General features: G+C 54.1%; 2 protein-coding genes across 5 annotated transcripts; one reads left to right on the top strand and one right to left on the bottom strand.

Moving 5' to 3' along the window:
- Positions 1-1,817: 1,817 nt before the first annotated feature.
- Positions 1,818-16,611, top strand: VWA5B2 (von Willebrand factor A domain containing 5B2). 4 transcript variants are annotated; one of them, XM_084801602.1, is made up of 22 exons: positions 1,818-1,890; positions 2,335-2,458; positions 2,685-2,722; positions 3,331-3,479; positions 3,559-3,729; positions 6,386-6,605; positions 6,777-6,934; positions 7,451-7,582; positions 7,811-7,935; positions 8,338-8,493; positions 9,321-9,431; positions 9,512-9,720; positions 9,807-9,918; positions 10,393-10,578; positions 11,927-12,098; positions 12,186-12,484; positions 12,920-13,109; positions 13,212-13,565; positions 15,113-15,250; positions 15,331-15,411; positions 15,487-15,716; positions 15,803-16,611. In XM_084801602.1, the coding sequence occupies exons 4-22, from the start codon at positions 3,341-3,343 to the stop codon at positions 16,349-16,351; spliced, it is 3,732 nt and encodes a 1,243-aa protein (XP_084657728.1). In that variant the 5' UTR covers positions 1,818-1,890; positions 2,335-2,458; positions 2,685-2,722; positions 3,331-3,340; the 3' UTR covers positions 16,352-16,611. The 4 variants fall into 4 exon arrangements, with proteins under 4 accessions (XP_084657728.1, XP_084657727.1, XP_084657729.1 ...); XM_084801601.1 differs by having other exon boundaries at positions 6,386-6,617; XM_084801603.1 differs by having other exon boundaries at positions 1,819-1,890; positions 15,511-15,716.
- Positions 10,588-11,667, bottom strand: LOC311608942 (small ribosomal subunit protein eS12-like). The gene has a single exon (XM_084801634.1). It carries the CDS (start codon positions 11,117-11,119, stop codon positions 10,766-10,768), a length of 354 nt encoding a protein of 117 aa, XP_084657760.1. The 5' UTR covers positions 11,120-11,667; the 3' UTR covers positions 10,588-10,765.
- Positions 16,612-16,686: the final 75 nt, after the last annotated feature.

The following is a 16,686-nucleotide window of genomic DNA, read 5'->3' as shown; positions in this document are numbered from 1 at the left end:
AAAGGAGTTTATTTGGGCTTATGGTTCCGGAGAGCAGAGTCCACTGGGACTGGAGAGATGGCTCAGTGGTTAAGAGCACTGCCTGTTCTTCCAAAGGACCTGGGTTCAATTCCCAGCACCCACATGGCAGCTCACAACTGTCTGTAATTCCAAGATCTGACACCAACACACATAAATTAAAATTAAATAAAAATATTTTTAAAAAAAAGAAAGAAAGAAAGAAAGAAAAGAGCAGGAAGCTGAGAGATCACATCTTCAGCTGCAAGGACGAAGCAGAGGGAGGGAACGGAAGTGGGTGGGGTGACCTGCCCTCCTGCCCTTCTTCCTAGGCCAGGCTGCCCCTCATTACCTTCCCAGACAGGGCCACCAACTCCGGACCAGGTGTTTAAATGCCTGAGACATTTTCATTCAAACCACCGTAAACATGTTTTATGGTTCCTCTCTCAGGTCCCAGTCAAATTCCCTTGTGATGATTGCATGGAAACATGTATTTTTGAAACAGTTATAAACCTGGGTCTAAAAGATATTTTACAGGTTGAGAGAAGGCTTGGTGCTTAAGGGCAATCACTCCTCTTCGAGAGGCCCTAAGCTCAGTTCCCATGGCAGCTCACAATCATCTGTAACTCCCAGATGATGCAATACCCTCTTTTGGGTCCACGGCACCACGCATGCACTGGCACACAGACTTACATGGAGACAAAACCCAGACACAGACAAATAAATATATTTTTTAAAGATTTCTTTATTTAGTGTTATGAGTGCCCTATCTACATATACACCCACAGGCCAGAAGAGGGCACCAGATCACATTACAGATGGTTATGAACCATCATGTGGTTGCTGGGAATTGAACTCAGGACGTCTAGAAGAGCAGAGAGTGCTCTTAACCACTGAGTCATCTCTCCAGCCCCTGCAAGTAAATCTTTAGGAACAAATAAAATATATTCTAATGTGTCTGGGTGCTGTGACACACACCTGTAATCCCAGCACTCAGAGAGGCACAGGCAGGCAGATCTCTGTGAGTTCAAGGCTAGCCTTGTCTACAAAGTGAATCCAGGACAGCCAGGACTACAAGAGAAAACCCTGTCTTGAAGAACCAAAAAACAAACAAACAAAACAAAAACAAAAACACAACCCTAAATGGGGTAGGTGGGGGTGAGGCAGGAAAATGGAGCAGCACAGCAGGCGAAGGCCAAGCTGTGTCTGTCTGCCTTGCTAAGCTGTGGGAACAGAAGAGAAGGCTGGGAGCTGGTACAGGGGTTCAGGTACTCAAAGAGGCAAGGCTTCCTCCTAGTACTGTGTGCTGATGGAAACTGAGTTTAGCAGGATAGCGTTAATGAGTGACACTGAAGTCGCCTGAATCTGGCTTAAAAGCCGTTCCTTTTAGGCCACTCCCATCCCAGCTCCCCTTAACTTCTCTTTGCAGAATTGGAGTAGGGCATCTTTAGAAGTGCTTGCACAGGTGACCCCAACAAACACACCTCCTCTCACTTTCCGGGGTTCTCAGGCTCTCCCCTCAAGGTCCTAGGGGAGATTTCAAGAGACCTGTTTTTCCGAGCAAGAATGTTTTTTCCTTAGGGTCTTTGAGGATGGATTTCGGGGTGCGGTGGGGCACTGGTGTGACAGGAACAGCCCAACCCCTGGGAAAGCTTTACTTTCAAGGCTCTTGAGCAAGCAAACCATCCTGTGCATCCTCCTTAACTCCCAGAAAAGGAAGAGGATAACGCTGCAGTGAGGGTAGGGCAGGTTACTTCCGGGTGGGGACGTTGCCGCAGTAATGGGGGGGCCTCGACTGAGGGGAGTCGCTTTGGTGAGCACGCAAAACGAAGGCACATGCCGCGAAGGGGTAGGTTTCTGCAGAAACCAAGAAGTATTTTGCTTTTTGCGGTGGTGAGTCCTAGATGGTGGCGCACTGTTTTCCGCTGCAGTGGTGAGGGAGGGTCACTGCAGCGAACGGGAGTCCACCCAGGGCGGGGTGGTGGTGGGTGGGCCACTGCAGTGCTGGGAAGGGGTGTGTGTATTTGCAGGCTCGGCTGCCCTGGTTTGCCCAAGGAACTCCTTACCTCCAGAAGGGTGGAGAGGTGGGGCCTGGGAGGCCTCGTTCTGGAGTTGGTGGGGGTCGTGCAGCGGCTGGGATGCTGGCTCTGCACTGCGGTGTCTCTCGCCTGGCTCCGCCGGCCTGGGCTGGCGCGCAGAGGCGGTAGGGTGCCCAGAGGAGCCCAGCCGCAGCCCCCACCGCAGTGACGGGCGGGGCAGGGGCGGGCCGGAGGGACGGCCTCTTGGTACCCGGGCGGGACTTCCAGCAGCCCCTGGCGCCCCTCTCCCGGCTCACAGGCTCTCAGCTGTAGTTCCTAAGTGGGATCCCGCAGGTGCAGGAACAAGGGCAGCCTGGATCTTAGAGGAAGCATCACCCACTCTCCTCTGGTCCCGACATCCACAACTCGGCCAAGAAGTGACGGTGAGGCTTGGGCTGCCCAAAGGGAGGGGGCGATTCCAAGACCCACCCTGTAGCATCCCCTCTAGCTACCTCAACAGCTACATAGTCTCAGGCCAGCCTGGGAGGGGAGAGGCGCTCTAGACAGATCACATGGACTCTCGCTGCCGCGACACCTCTGCACATCTGACCTGCACATCTGACTCGTTTTCACGTCCCTTTCTTGTTCTTCCTACTGCAACCTTCCAAGTCGGTCTGCAGCCTCTCTCAGTACTCCAGTCACGAAAGGCAAGGAGACATATAGACTGCAGCCCTTTCAGCTTCCTGTCTCACCCTGTCCCTGGGGACCCTTGAGAGCTAGGGGCGCCTGGGACGATGCTGGCCCTTTAAACCTTTGCTTTCCACCCAGAGTATCTTCCATCTCTCCATAAGCGCCACTTCCGACAGCTGGCAGCCGTGGGGAGCCCGGAGGAAGGGGGCAGGTACGGGGGCGGGGGCGAGGCCCAGGGAAGGTGTAGGAACAGCTGTGGACAACCCCCCCCCTCCCTGGCCCCCGCAACTCTCAGCGGTACTGGCGGGCGCCTAGCAGGAGAGTTAACCATTAACCCTCCACTCCTTGGTTGCCGAGAGCTGAGCTCCGCTCAGGCTACCCAGGTAACGGAGCGAGGATGCCCATCTTGCCATCCTCGCACCTCCCCCCCCCCTTCTTATCTGCCCCACCACCTGTCTGCCTGGAGGCTGGGGCTGGGGGTGGGGGGTGGGGTGGCTCCCGATTCAGCCTTGCGCTCTCTGCTGGCTTTCATCCTCTGGTCCCCTGCCCGAGTTAGGGTCGGGTTGCATAGCTAGACTTCAGGGCGCGGGGCAGGGCGCCCCTCATCCAGCCCCTGTTCACGCAGGGTGGGCACCATGCCCGGCCTGTACTGCCCCTCCAGCTGGACGCCGCTGCCACTCACCGACTCCAGTGTCCGGGCTTATGCCAAGGGACCCTGCCTCAGCCTGCGGGCCCGGCTCACCTACCACAACCCGCAGCCCCAGCCCGTGGACGGTGAGGCTTGGTGCGGGCGCGGGGAGGTAGCAAGTGCCAGGAGGGGTTCGACAGCGCTTCTGCCCGCTCCCGCTCGCAGGCGTGTTCGTGTACCCGCTGGCTGAGGCCGAGGTGGTTTCTGGCTTTGAGGCTGAGGCGGCTGGACGGCGAGTCTCCTTCCAGCTGCAGAGCCGGCGTCGCTCGCAGGCCGCCTGCTGCCGCGCTCTGGGCCCGGGACTGGGGACCTCTACGCCCCGTCGCTGCGCACAGGGTGAGTAAGCTCCGAGCTCGTGCCCTCGAATGACAGCCACAGCTCAAGTTCTTGTACCGGCGAGACTCCCGCCAGCCTTCTTTCTTCTTCTAGACACCGATTTTATTTCCCACCCATTGATTCATCCCTTTATCCAGCAGTCATGGACTGGGCACCTGACCTGGACCTGGTCCTGAAAGAACGAGGTTCGCAGACAGGCAGACAGACAGACAGACACAACAGGCACTAAACAGCTTACAGGGTGCCGAAGGCCTCTACTGTCCAGGTGGCCACAGTCTCTTTAGAATGGGGCAGAGAACACTCCTCCCCAAGGGAGGGCTCCCCACTTCCTTATCTCTTAGGCTACATACATGAGTCAACTCCCATTGGCCCTGTGGACCAACTAGCTCCAGAATCAAATGCAGAGTGCCTAACAGGCCAGGCTCTCACTCCATCTCGCCAGCCTCCCTCTAACACCAGGAACACAGCACTTCTACAACAGCTAGCGCTCTCGCTCTCTCTCTCTCTCAATTTTTTATTTTGCCTGAGTGCGTGTCTGTGCGAGAGTGTTGGATCCCATGGATCCAGAGTTACACAGACAGTTGTCAGCTGCCATGCCGGTGCTGGGAATTGAACCCGCGTCCCCTGGAAGAGCAATCAGCACTCTTAACCTCTGGGCCATCTCTCCAGCTACAACAGCTCTGTTTATACTTCCCTGCTCCACCACCCCCTGGTTCTAACTAATGCGTTTGTGCTTGTTTGTTGAGAGTCGCACACAAGCTTCCCTGAGATATTCTCCCTTATCCTCCACAAATGATTGATCGCAGCCTTCCATTGCTCCCCAGCCAGAAGCACTTAAGAGGGAGAGTGAATGTCACTGCCTCTGCTTGTTCGTCTCTCCTGAAGCATTGGCTCCTGCGTTTGGGCCTGTGCTTTGGTCATTTCTAGGTGCCATCACAGAATCTGGGACAGAGGGGCCCAGTGAGTGCTGGAGGAGGAGGAAATCTCACCCTGGGCTATGTGCTGTGCTCTGCATCCTGTTTTTTGTTTATTCATTAATATACTCATTTGTTTCTTGCCCATATGTGTCTATCAGGTAAGAAAAGGGACAGAATCCAGTGGTGTTGAGAGTTGGATGAAGCCTCACAGACACCTGGGTGTGGTGGCGCACGCCTTTAATCCCAGCACTCGGGAGGCAGAGGCAGGCGGATTGCTGCGAGTTTGAGGCCAGCCTGGTCTACACAGCAAGTCCAGGACAGCCAGGGATACACAGAGAAACCCTGTCTGGACAAACAAAACAAACAAACCAAAAAAAAAAAAAAAGCTTCACAGACAGATAGATGCAAGAATAAGGACTGAGCTGGGCTCTAGCCCAGGAATGTTCCAGAAAGAGGGACTAGCATTTAACTGGAAGAGTCTGAATTGGTGAAGTGGAGATTAGGGGTGATGGTATAAGCAAAGGCAGTGATGGATATACAGGACCCCAAGCCATTTTCAGCTCACAAAGCCTATATATTCTATACTCTGTACAGAGAACATAGGATATGCATTCTTTCCGTCAGTCTCTTATTGGTAACAAAAGTGATGGCCCTGGCCCTTAAGTTTTGGGTGATTTGCATTAACTATTTCATTTATTCCTCACCATAATCTTTGAGGTATAATTATGTTCTCCATTTTGTGGGTGAGGAAATGAAGGGCCCCTAAGAGGATAGTCAAATGGCACAATTAGAAGGCATGGAGCTGTGACTTAAAGCCTGCCTCTGTTTCTTCTCACTGTGTCGGAGGCTTGGCTGGCTGCATGGCGCCACCCACTTTGCTGCGGCTGTTGTTGTCTGTTTTATTTTTTGAGACAAGGTCTCCCTTTTTTTTTAATTTTAATTTTTAATTTTTGGGTTTTTGAGACAGGGTTTCTCTGTGTAGCCTTGGCTGTCCTGGATTCACTTTGTAGACCAGGCTGGCCTCGAACTCACAGCGATCCGCCTGCCTCTGCCTCCCTGAGTACTAGGATCAAAAGACATGTAAAAGACATGTGAACCACCACACTGGGCTCTCCCTCCCTCAGTCTCTCTCTCTCTCTCTCTCTCTCTCTCTCTCTCTCTCTCTCTCTCTCTCTCACACACACACACACACACACACACACACACACACAGCCCAGTCCTCAAAGAAGCCTATATCCTAACAAGAGCCTGTGCTTTGTATGTGAATGCTGTCTTAGGTCCTCCAGCCAGATTCTAAGCACGTTGCTGCCCTAACCTCATTGAGAAGGTAGAAAGGTCAAGATCCATTCTGGTGGGCGATGGAGAGTCCTCCACCTTTCATGAGCAGAGAATGTGTGAACATATCAGGTCCCACTCTAGCGGGAAGGGTCAGTCCACAAGAGAGGCTCTTAAGGGCAATTGGTAAACCAAGGTCAAACAAGATGGGGACAGACAGGGAAAGAAGGGGCCTTCTCTTCAGTCCTCTGTTAGCTGTGATGTCGTTGACGGCCAGTTCCCTCTGTCTACGTGACTCTGACTGTCCCACCATCACTCACCTCATGTGTCATCTTGTTTCATATGTCGTGCCAACTACACAAAGACCTGCTCTGCCAGGCATTGTGTCTCAGTACCTGCCCCCCATCCTCCCTCATCCCCTCGGCTTCTAGTGCTGTCTGAAAACCTTTTCTTCCTTACCATAGGCCATCTTGTCTTGGATCTGGCCCAAGCTCGGTCCACGTTGGTGCTGCCCACTGGCCTTGTTGCTGCGGCTGGTACCATGACCGTGACCCTGTGCAGCAGCCGGGAGTTGCCCTCCAGGCCTGATGGGGTGATGCATGTGGTCCTGCCCACTGTGTTCACTCCACTGGCCGAGCCAGGCCTGCCAGGGTCCCCCAGGTCTCCGGGGCTCTGTGACGACAGGTTGGGCCTATGGTGATTTTCTTCATCCTTCCCTCAACTTCTCTGGGTCTAGTGCGGGTGAGGGGGTCCCCCGGGGCTGGGCAGAGTGAAGAAGGGTTGGGGGGCCAGTCAGTCAGAAGGGCCAGTGACCTTCGCAGTAGCCCAACCAATCTCCCTTGTGCTTCCTTCTAGTCCCACCAGCTGCTTCGGGATGGGCAGCCCTGAGGAGGAAAGGCTGACATGGCAGCAAGCAGCGGCCCCTCCGGACGTGTTCTCAGGCCCCGCGCGCTGTCCTGCTCCATACACTTTCTCATTTGAGATGCTGGTGACTGGACCGTGTCTGTTGGCAGGTGGGTGTATCCCGCTTAGCTTTGCCACCCTACTCAGTGTGGCAGACAGGGAAATCATTGACAGCTCATAGGGGAAGGTGACAAGGATCACTGATCCTCCTGCCCCCCCACAGCCTATGCCAAACCGGCTCCCACACTGGTTTTAGCAATGTAATTTATTTATATACTACTCCGTTCACCAGGGTCAAGAGAGAAACAGTGCGACTGATCCAAGTAATGGAGTAAATTCTTTTTGTGCAAGAGGTGGGGGGGGGGGGAGGATGCTAATTGAGTGTGTAACCTTCTGACCAGCTTGAGCACAGAACTGGAAATCCACATTCTAGTCCCTTTAAGCAGATAAGCCCTTCCTTATCTTTATAAGCCTTATATAAGTCTCTGTATGAGCAGATTCTGAGCACTCCGCTAAACCCGCCAGAATCCCTGCCCATAGCCACCATTATCTGGAGAGCCAGTACCTGTGCTCTTGGGGCCCAAAGTAAAGTGACTTTGCCTCATCTTTACCTCTTTGTTCCTCAGGCCTGGAGAGCCCCTCGCATGCCCTGCGTGCAGATGCCCTCCCTCATGCCAGCTCTGCAGCTACGATCTGTGTCACCCTGGCAGAGGGCCATCGGTGTGATCGGGCCTTGGAGATCCTCTTGTACCCCAGTGGTGAGAGATGGGACACACAGTAGGCCAGCTCTGATATGCTTAGGAATGGCCCGGGCAGCAGCTTTCACTGAGAGTTCAGACCCTCAGGCAAGATGGACCAAGTAGTCTTGGAGGACGGGCCCATGAGGCAAAGAGGCTGGACACACAGGGATCCTCTGAAGATAGAAGGGCTGGGCAGTTGGGGTTCAGAGGCAAGGACTACCCGACAGTAGTGTCTCTTCTTTTCAGAGCCCCATCAGCCACACTTGATGCTGGAGGCTGGCAGCTTGAGCTCGGCAGAATATGAGGCCCAAGTGAGGGCCCGCCATGACTTTCAGAGGTTGCAGCGAAGGGACAGTGATGGGGACCGGCAGGTATGGCTGTGCGAGGTCAAGCTTTGGTGCTGGCTAAAACAGCCCGTGAGAAGCAGGAAGGTGGACCATGTCAGGATGGGGGGCGGTGCCTCTGCTCTCAGCCTGCTCTCTCACTAGGTGTCCCCAACCATCACAGAGGGCAGCCAACAGTCCCAGAAAGCCTTGCACGAATCCCTCTGAGATAGGTCTCTGAGGATGGAGACAGGACCAATATAGGCAGAGGACAGCCATGTTGCCATTTAGTTGCTACAAAAAATAGCCCCCTCTTGGTGAATCTGACCCTAAGGCTGGGTCCCCCTGCCCCACCTAGGTGAGCTGCACTGCCCCTGGCTCAGGCTAACCCCAGATCCTAGGGGAACTGCACTGCCCCTGGCTCAGGCTAACCCTGGCTCCCATGCTCAGGTGTGGTTCCTGCAGCGACGTTTCCATAAGGACATCTTGCTGAACCCTGTGTTGGTGCTGAACTTCTGCCCAGACCTGAGCTCCAAGCCTGGACACCTGAGTGAAGCTACCCGGGAGCTCCTCTTCCTGTTAGACTGCAGCGGAGCAGGACACAAGGCCTGTAGGGTGCAATGTGTGTGCAGCGTGGGTCTGAGGGTGGGATTGGCAGCCGGCTGAGGTAGGCTGAACCAGCCTTTCCGGGTCAAGTGGTCTCTGGTTGCTTAAGATGCTCTCTACCCAGAGAGACCAGATCTGCTTCTGCCTCTTTCATACCTCCACAGGGCCTCTCCCAATCTCCAGGAGCCACCCTTTTTGCTCCATTTTGTTGAGACAGGTCTCTCTCTATAGCCGTGGCTGTCCTAGGACTCATTACGTAGACCAGGTTGGTCTCGAACTCACAGAGATCCCCCTGCCTCTGCCTCCCAGTACTGGGATTAAAGGCATGCACCACCATCCCTGGTGCCCAAGAGTGTCTCTTTTCTGCAGAGTTATACTCTGGTTTTTGTTTGTTTGTTTTGTTTTTGTTGTTGTTTTGGTTTGGTTTTTGGTCTTTCAAAACAGGGTTTCTCTGTGTAGCCCTGGCTGTCCTTGACTCCCTTTTAGACCAGGCTGTCCTCAAACTCACAGAGATCTGCCTGCTTCTGGCTCCCTGAGTGCTGGGATTAAAGGCGTGTGCCACTCTGCCTGGCTCAGAGTTACACTCTGTAAGCTAGGCACAGAGACAAAAAACTTCACACAGACGTACTCCTCCGGGGAGTCCCACACACAAATGTCTCTCACTTCAAGACTCCCTTATGCTCCAAGGAGCCCACTCCCTCAGATGCTTAGGGCTTCTCTCAGCCAGCCCCTGTTTAACTACCGTCTTGAGAAAAACAATCTGGTGTTTCTTGTTTCCCACCGGTGCCAGTGGGGCCTCTCATGCTTTTTATTCCGTGTCTCTCCAGGATGCTATTGTTTTGGCTGTAAAATCCCTCCCAGCCCAGACACTTGTCAACCTAGTCATGTTTGGGACATTGGTCCAGCCACTCTTCCCAGAGAGCCGGCCTTGCAGTGATGTGAGTATGGGTCAGACTTTGGGGGCTTCTGTGGAGATGTTTGAGGCCAGCTCAGCCCAACCTAAGCCTTCTCTCTCCAGGAGACTGTACAGCAGATTTGTGAGAGCATCGAGGCTCTTCAGGCCCCTAGTGGCCCCCCTGATGTGCTGGCTGTTTTGGACTGGGCCTTAGGGCAACCCCAGCACAGGGCCCACCCTAGACAGTTGTTCCTGATCACGGCTGCCTCACCAACGGCGGCCGCTACTCACCAAGCCCTGGAGTTCATGAGGTGGCACAGAGGGGCAGCCAGGTATGGAGTGGGTAGGAGCAGCCAGGTAAGAACGGCACCCCGCCTAAGGTATCCTGAATGTTACAGCTGCTTCCCTTCCTCGACAGGTGCTTCTCCTTTGTGTTGGCACCTGCCTGCCACCAGCTGCTCCACGGCTTGTCTGTCCTCAGCAGGGGGCAGACCTATGTCCTGAGGGCTGGGGAGAGACTGCAGCCCAAGGTGAGTGTGAGTCTTTGCTTGCTTGCCTACTGCTGGAGGCCCTTCTCCAAAGTTACACATGGAATCTGAAAGAAAGCCTGGTCTGGCCTATGACCTTAGCACTCCAACCAGGACTTCTGTCTAGTCTAGACTCTCGGTCCCTGAGAAACCAACCAGGAGAGCTATTGATGGCACTAGGCTGGGGACATACACAGCCTGTAGGCAGCCCCGAAATCTTACTGTTAGGACCTGAAAGGAGTCTCCTCAAGTCTCATCTCTCTTATGTGACAAAGCTCAGGCCAGGAGCCGGACCAAGCCTGAGGACTGAGTTCTCAGTTCCCTCGCTCGCTCGCACATACCCCAACTCCTTCTCAGCCCAGCCTGATTATGCTCCCCTCAGCGCAGGCCTGGGCAGAGGACACTGGGGTAAGGGCAGCCTGATGGCTCCATCTGTTTGTGACATCCCCTTCCACCCCCCTCCCCATGTCCTAGCAGTTGGTGCAGGCCCTGCGGAAGGCACTGGAACCTGCTCTGAGTGACATCTCCGTGGACTGGTTTGTGCCTGATGCAGTGGAGGCGCTGCTCACCCCCCGGGAGATCCCAACACTCTACCCTGGGGACCAGCTGCTTGGCTACTGCTCACTTTTCAGGGTGGATGGCTTCCGGTCCCGTGCTCTAGGGGTAGGACTGGGCTGGGGTATGAGGTGGGCCTGGAGGGCTGAAGTCTTTGTATCCTCTTTCTTCCCTGACTTCCCTAGAGCCCCACAGAGATTGCCTGGGATCTTCCCAGTGGGATGTGTCTTGTAAAGCAATGCACTTGCTTTTTTTTTTTTCTTCGTTTTTTTTTTTTAGCAAAAAATGTATTGATTCATTTCTTGCGTTTGAAGTACTTGATGATATCCTTGGCCTGAGATTCTTTGCCATAGTCCTTAACCACTGCACAACTGCAACCAACCACTTTCCATGGCTTTCCCTCTCGATGGATTTTGCCCATTCCCCTCAGTTTCTTGTTGTCATCAACCTTAATCAGGTTGGTCTGGTGCTCAGCACACGGTGCTTCCACCAGCTTGACGTACATGGGCTCATGGCAGTCGGATGCCAGCACACAGAGGTGGGCCTGGCACTTGTCTAAGGCTTTGGCAGCTTTGCATATGCCATGTGCTAGGCCACCGCGGATGAGGGTGGTCTTCAGCACCTCTTGGAGAGCAGTGTTGACATCCATCACACCTCCAGCAGTAATGCCTTCCTAGGCCATGGCAGTGGATTATGGGTGAGGCCGAATCTTGAACACACCTGTGCCTCCGCCTCCGCACAACTCGATGGTAGCAGGGGAAAGGCTTTTCTTTCTTTCTTAAAAATATTATTATAAGAGCCGGGCATGCTGGCACACACCTTTAATCCCAGTACTCGGGTGGCAGAGGCAGAGACAGGCGGATCGCTGTGAGTTCAGGGACAGCCTGATTTACAAAGTAAGTCCAGGACAGACAAGGCTACACAGAGAAACCCTGTCTCAAAAAAAAAAATTTATGTACATTGGTGTTTTGCCTGCATCTAGTGAGGGTGTTGGATTCCCTCAAACTGGAATTGCAGGCAGTTCTGAATTGCCACATGGGTGCTGGGAATTGAACCAGGGTCCTCTGGAAGAGCTGTCAGTGCTCTTAACAGCTGAGCCATCTCTCCAGCCCTGGTTTTCTTTCTTTTTAGAATTTTTTTCCTGGCTCTTGTTTCTTACTTGGTTTTCACTTCTGAATTATTAGTTTTTACTTGCTATGACCCATCTTAAAATTATGTTTTAAAAAGGTATTATAAGTAGTAGGTCATGGTGGCGCACACCTGTGATGCCAGCCTCTGGAGGCAGAGGCACATGGAGCTCTGTGAGTTCAAGGCCAGCCTGGTCTACAGAGCGAGTCCAGGACAGCCAGGGCTAACACAGAGAAACCCTGTCTCAAAAAACCTAAAAAAAGAAAAGATAAGGTATTATAAACTTAGTAAATTAGTATATGCCTTTTCCTCAATACTATTTCCCCAGGGCCAAGAGCCTGGTTGGCAGAGCTTGGGTGGTTCAGTGTTCCCATCTCCAGAGGAGGGAGTATCTGTCACCAGCCCTGGCACTGAGCCTACACACACCACAGAGCTGCTGGGGACAGGCACTGTGTCAGCAGAGCTGCCAAGCCCATGGGCTGTGGGAGACGCAGAACAGAGTGAGTCCCCTGCCATGCGTCCGTAGCTGTGTTGGAGAGGGCAAAAGGGAGAGTCGGGGCTGAGCCCACTCTCCTGCTCCCCGGCAGGTATGGAAGCTCTGACAGACCCAGTCACGGACCCTGGACCCAACCCCTCCTCCGACACAGCAATATGGCGCCGCATCTTCCAGTCCTCATATATCCGGGAGCAGTACGTGCTTACGCACTGCTCCGCCAGCCCGGAGCCAGGCCCAGGTTCCACGTGCAGCAGCGAGTCCCCAGGCTCCCCCAGTGGCAGCCTTCCCCTGGCTCCCCCTTCTCAGCAGGGCTGCCGAAGCACGGCCTGGGGGGAACCTGCAGGCTCCCGCTCCTGCCCGCTGCCCGCGCCCCCACCGTCTCCGCGCAAGGTGAGATCCAGCACACACTTCCCCGTCATGCGTCCAGCCAACATGTACTCGCCACCTCCTGTGTGTGACGTCTACTGTGAAGTCTAGCTAGAGAGACAGATGGGTGACATCAGAAGTAATGGACACAGGGGTCGGAATGACTGTTGGAGGGGGCTAGGAAAGTAAGCTATTTCAGGAAGAATAAACACGTTAAAAGACATTGAAGATATATTAAGAAACAACCAGAGGCCAGCCTGGTCTACAAAGTGAATTCAGGACAGCCAAGGCTACACAGAGAAACCCTGTCTAGAAAAAACAAAAACAAAAACAAACAAAAAGAAACAGCCTGAAGTGGGAAATACAGGTAGAAGACAGGAATTATGGGTAGCTGCAAGTCTTTTATGGCTAGAAACACTGTATTCCTTGACCAGTGACCTTCCAGTATCTCACACGCAGGTGGGAGCCTTGAGTGCTGAGGTGCTGGGCCGCCGGCAGAGAGCAGCTCTGGCTGGCCGAAGTCTTTCCTCTCCCTCAGGCCGGGCAAACCCAGTCCTTGGTAGACCCAGGCACCCGTCTCTAGATGCAATACCAGATGGATCAGGCCCTGAGCCAGGACAACAGCTGGGTCAAGGCCTGGATGATTCAGGTAAGGGCAGGATGGGAAGCTGGGCTTCCGGTACCAAGGCTTTGGGGAGGTGGATGGAGTACAGTGCACCACGTTGCCTATTCCTCTGCCATCTCTCCCCAGGAAACCTGCTCTCCCCGGCCCCCTTGGACTGGGATATGTTGATGGAACCATCTTTCTTGTTCAAGCCTGTGCCACCCAATGGGGAATCAGCCCCTCCAGCAGAGCCTCTGCCTCCCCAGACTCCACGTTGTCACGTGGTGATCCGGGCCCTGTGTGGGGAGCAGCCGGTGTGCTGGGAGGTGGGGGTTGGGCTGGAGGAACTCTGGGGTCCTGGGAATGGCTCACAGCCTGCACCGCTCCCTGTGAGAGAAGCCGCATGGGATCAGGCACTCCACCGGATGACAGCAGCCTCTGTGGTCCGGGACAACGAGCAGCTGGCTCTCCGCGGAAGAGCTGAAACCACAGCTGAGCCCGGTAAGTTTCCAGTAAAAACAGCTCAGGCACAAAGGCTTCGAAGAGAAAGTCGTGAGAGTTCAGATCTGTGTGTTAGACCACACTACTCCTCACGTTGTCCCTAAGGACTTGATGTGACTCGCCACACTGACAAGGTAAAAGATTTAGCAGAGTAATGAGAAAAAGGGAAAATGAAGGAAACTGGGGCTGGAGAGATGGCTCGGTGGTTGAGAGTGCTGGCTGCTCTTCCAGAGGACCTGGGTTCAATCCCCAGCACCCACATGGTGGCTCACAGCCATCTGTAACTCCAACTCCAGGGGATCCAACATCCTCTTCTGACCTCTGTGGGCACCAGGCATGTATGTAGTGCAAAGACATACATGCAGGCAAAACACCCCACATATAAAGTAATAATGGTGACAAAAGAAAAGAAACATCCTTTAATCCCAGCACTCGGGAGGCAGAGGCAGGCCGATCACTGTGAGTTCGAGGCCAGCCTGGTCTACAAAGTGAGTCCAGGATGGCCAAGGCTACACAGAGAAACCCTGTCTCGAAAAACCAAAAAAAAAAAAAAAAAAAAAGAAACATAAAGGTATATTACAAAATACACAACACTAAGTTATATATTCCACAAGCAAAGGACCCAAAACTAGGAAGCTTCCTAGCAGCCTAAATGGAAGGCAACATGATTGTGTAATAAGTCACATGTAACATGAAAAATCTCCCACTCGGGAACGACTAAAATCTGGGTTAAAACCTTAGTCCTCACTGTCCCGAGCCACACTGTCAGTCACCTATGGTCAGTGGTCACCACGATGGATGATATGGACAGAACATATTCATACCTGCAGAAAGTTCTGGATAGTGCTGAAATGAGCTGTGGGCAGTGCACAGGCCTGGAACTCTAGCAGGCCAACCTAGGTTACATAGTAAGATCCTGTCAAGAGTGAAGAGCATCCGGGAAGGCCTGTGATGGGGCCATCTAATACCCTGAAGCTTGTCTTGCCCCATCCCCTCTCTACATTGGAAACATACCAAAAAACCGAGAAAAACAAAAAAAGCCGGGTGTGGGTGTGGGTACAGGTGTACACACCTGTACTCTCAATGCTGTGGAGGCAGACACAGGAAGATCACTCCAGACTACCAAATTTGTGGGTTACTAAGGGGGTCCTGGGTTGAGGTGTCAGCCCATTCCTTGTCAAAGTTGGGAAGAGCTGGTTCTGGACCAAAGATGGATGTCCACCATGTTCAAGGAGGAACTGAAGCTGTGGGTAGTCTAGTTGTTTTGGGGGCAGGGTATCACTATGTAGCCCTGGCTGGTGTGGAACTCAGACATCGGTCTGCCTTGGCCTCCCGAGTGCTGGGATTAAAGTCACCATGTGTAGCTTGCCAGTGTTTTGTTTGTTTTGGTTTTTTCGAGAAAGGGTTTCTCTGTGCAGCCCTGGCTGTCCTGGACTTGCTTTGTAGACCAGGCTGGCCTCGAACTCGCAGCGATCCACCTCAGTGTTTTTTATGTAGCTTTCTATATAGAGGGCAGGAGTTGAGCATGCTGCTGTTTTGATTCACAGGTCGAGTCAGAAGGTCCTGGCTCCGAGCCATTCAGACAAGCAAGGTTAGCTGTGCCCCATCCTGCTTTACCTGCCCTGTGGCTGTAGATGCTGTCACTAGGGAGGTCTTGCCTGGAGCCCTACAGGTGTGGAGTTCAGGTACGGTCCTTCCCTGGTGACCTAAGGTGTGGCCCTCACTCACCGGCTGCCCAGTGGGACTGACTCCCGTACTCCTGCAGATCCAGCTGAGCTCTTAGGCACCTCTGCCTCCCGAGACCACCCAGCTGCAGCCCCTCCGCCCACAGCACCCCACTCTAAAGGTAGGGCTCAGATGCAGTGGGCTGGGCACAGGGGGGCTGGAGACCACTTGCTGGGACGGGGTGACCCTACTGTAGGACATCAGGGAGGCTCTTCTGCAGGTGCCGGGGAACTGCACCTAAATGACAGCCCCGAGTCGGCATTGGGGGAGCCCGGATCCCCTCCTGGAGGTCATCATGGCTTGCCCCACCAGCCTCCAGCCTCTTCCAGGCTCAGCCTGGGTCGTCATCGCAGACTTCACAGCTCCAATAAGGGCCAGACGAGCGAGAGCAACAATGAAGGCAGCAGCCATGACTACCTGCCTTTGGTGAGGACTGGGGAGGTGGAGGGTAGAACCTCGAGAGCCAGAGCTCTGGCTCAGCTCCCTTCTCCCCCCACCTCCTCTCTCCTCAGGTGAGACTGCAAGAGGCACCAGGCTCCTTCCGCCTGGATGAACCCTTCTGTGCTGCTGTGTGCATTCCTCAAGACCGCCTGTGCCGAGCCTCGCCCTTTGCGGCACACCGCGCCAGCCTCAGTCCCACCTCAGCCTCATCTCCTTGGGCGCTTCTGGGCCCTGGTATTGGCCAGGGTGACAGTGCCACAGCCTCCTGCAGCCAGTCACCTAGCTCAGGCTCTGAGGGTCCAGGCCAGGTAGATAGTGGGCGGGGCTCCGATACCGAGGCCTCGGAGGGAGTGGAAAGGCAGGGCAGCTCCGATCTGCGGGGGCGCACTTGGGCCACAGCTGTGGCCCTGGCATGGCTGGAGCACCGCTGTGCAGCTGCCTTCAGCGAGTGGGAACTGACAGCATCCAAAGCTGATTGCTGGCTCAGGGCCCAGCACCTGCCTGATGGCCTTGATCTGACTGCTCTTAAAGCCGCTGCCCGGGGCCTCTTCCTGTTACTGCGACACTGGGACCAGAATCTGCAGCTACACTGGCTGTGTTACAGCCCTGCAAATGTGTAAGGCTGCCGACTGCCAACACAAAGTCACTGCCACCCAGGGCTGGCCTCTTGGTGCTGGGAAAGAATAAGTTGGTATCTGCTGTCCTCCACGGTTTCATTTCTTCCCCAAACACTCTTGCCATCACAGAAAGTGCCTGCCTGTGCTCTCTTCTCTCTCCTCCCACTCTATAACCCTCCCCCCCCATGTGCTCTCTAGGATGATGGAAGAGGAGAGAGTTACAGTCCCAAATCCTATGCAATAAAGTGCCTCTTGAGATTGCCTGATGAGTTGTTGTTGTTTTTGTTTTCCCCTGTTGGGAAGTTGGGAAGATGCACCTCCTAGCCTGGTGTAGGTAC

Source organism: Acomys minous, assembly GCF_964271855.1.
Source record: "Acomys minous genome assembly, chromosome: 11".
NCBI lineage: Eukaryota > Metazoa > Chordata > Mammalia > Rodentia > Muridae > Acomys > Acomys minous.
Note: the sequence above shows the minus strand (reverse complement) of the source record. Positions and strands in the feature narration are given on the sequence as shown.

Excerpts from the sequence above, each read along its gene's own strand:
- VWA5B2 (XM_084801601.1), top strand. The coding sequence starts at position 3,341 with ATGCCCGGCCTGTACTGCCCCTCCAGCTGGACGCCGCTGCCACTCACC. Across the intron at positions 7,583-7,810 it reads GATCCTCTTGTACCCCAGTG|AGCCCCATCAGCCACACTTG; the intron begins GTGAGAGATGGG and ends TCTTCTTTTCAG. Across the intron at positions 15,717-15,802 it reads GCCATGACTACCTGCCTTTG|GTGAGACTGCAAGAGGCACC; the intron begins GTGAGGACTGGG and ends CTCTCTCCTCAG.
- LOC311608942 (XM_084801634.1), bottom strand. The coding sequence starts at position 11,119 with ATGGATGTCAACACTGCTCTCCAAGAGGTGCTGAAGACCACCCTCATC.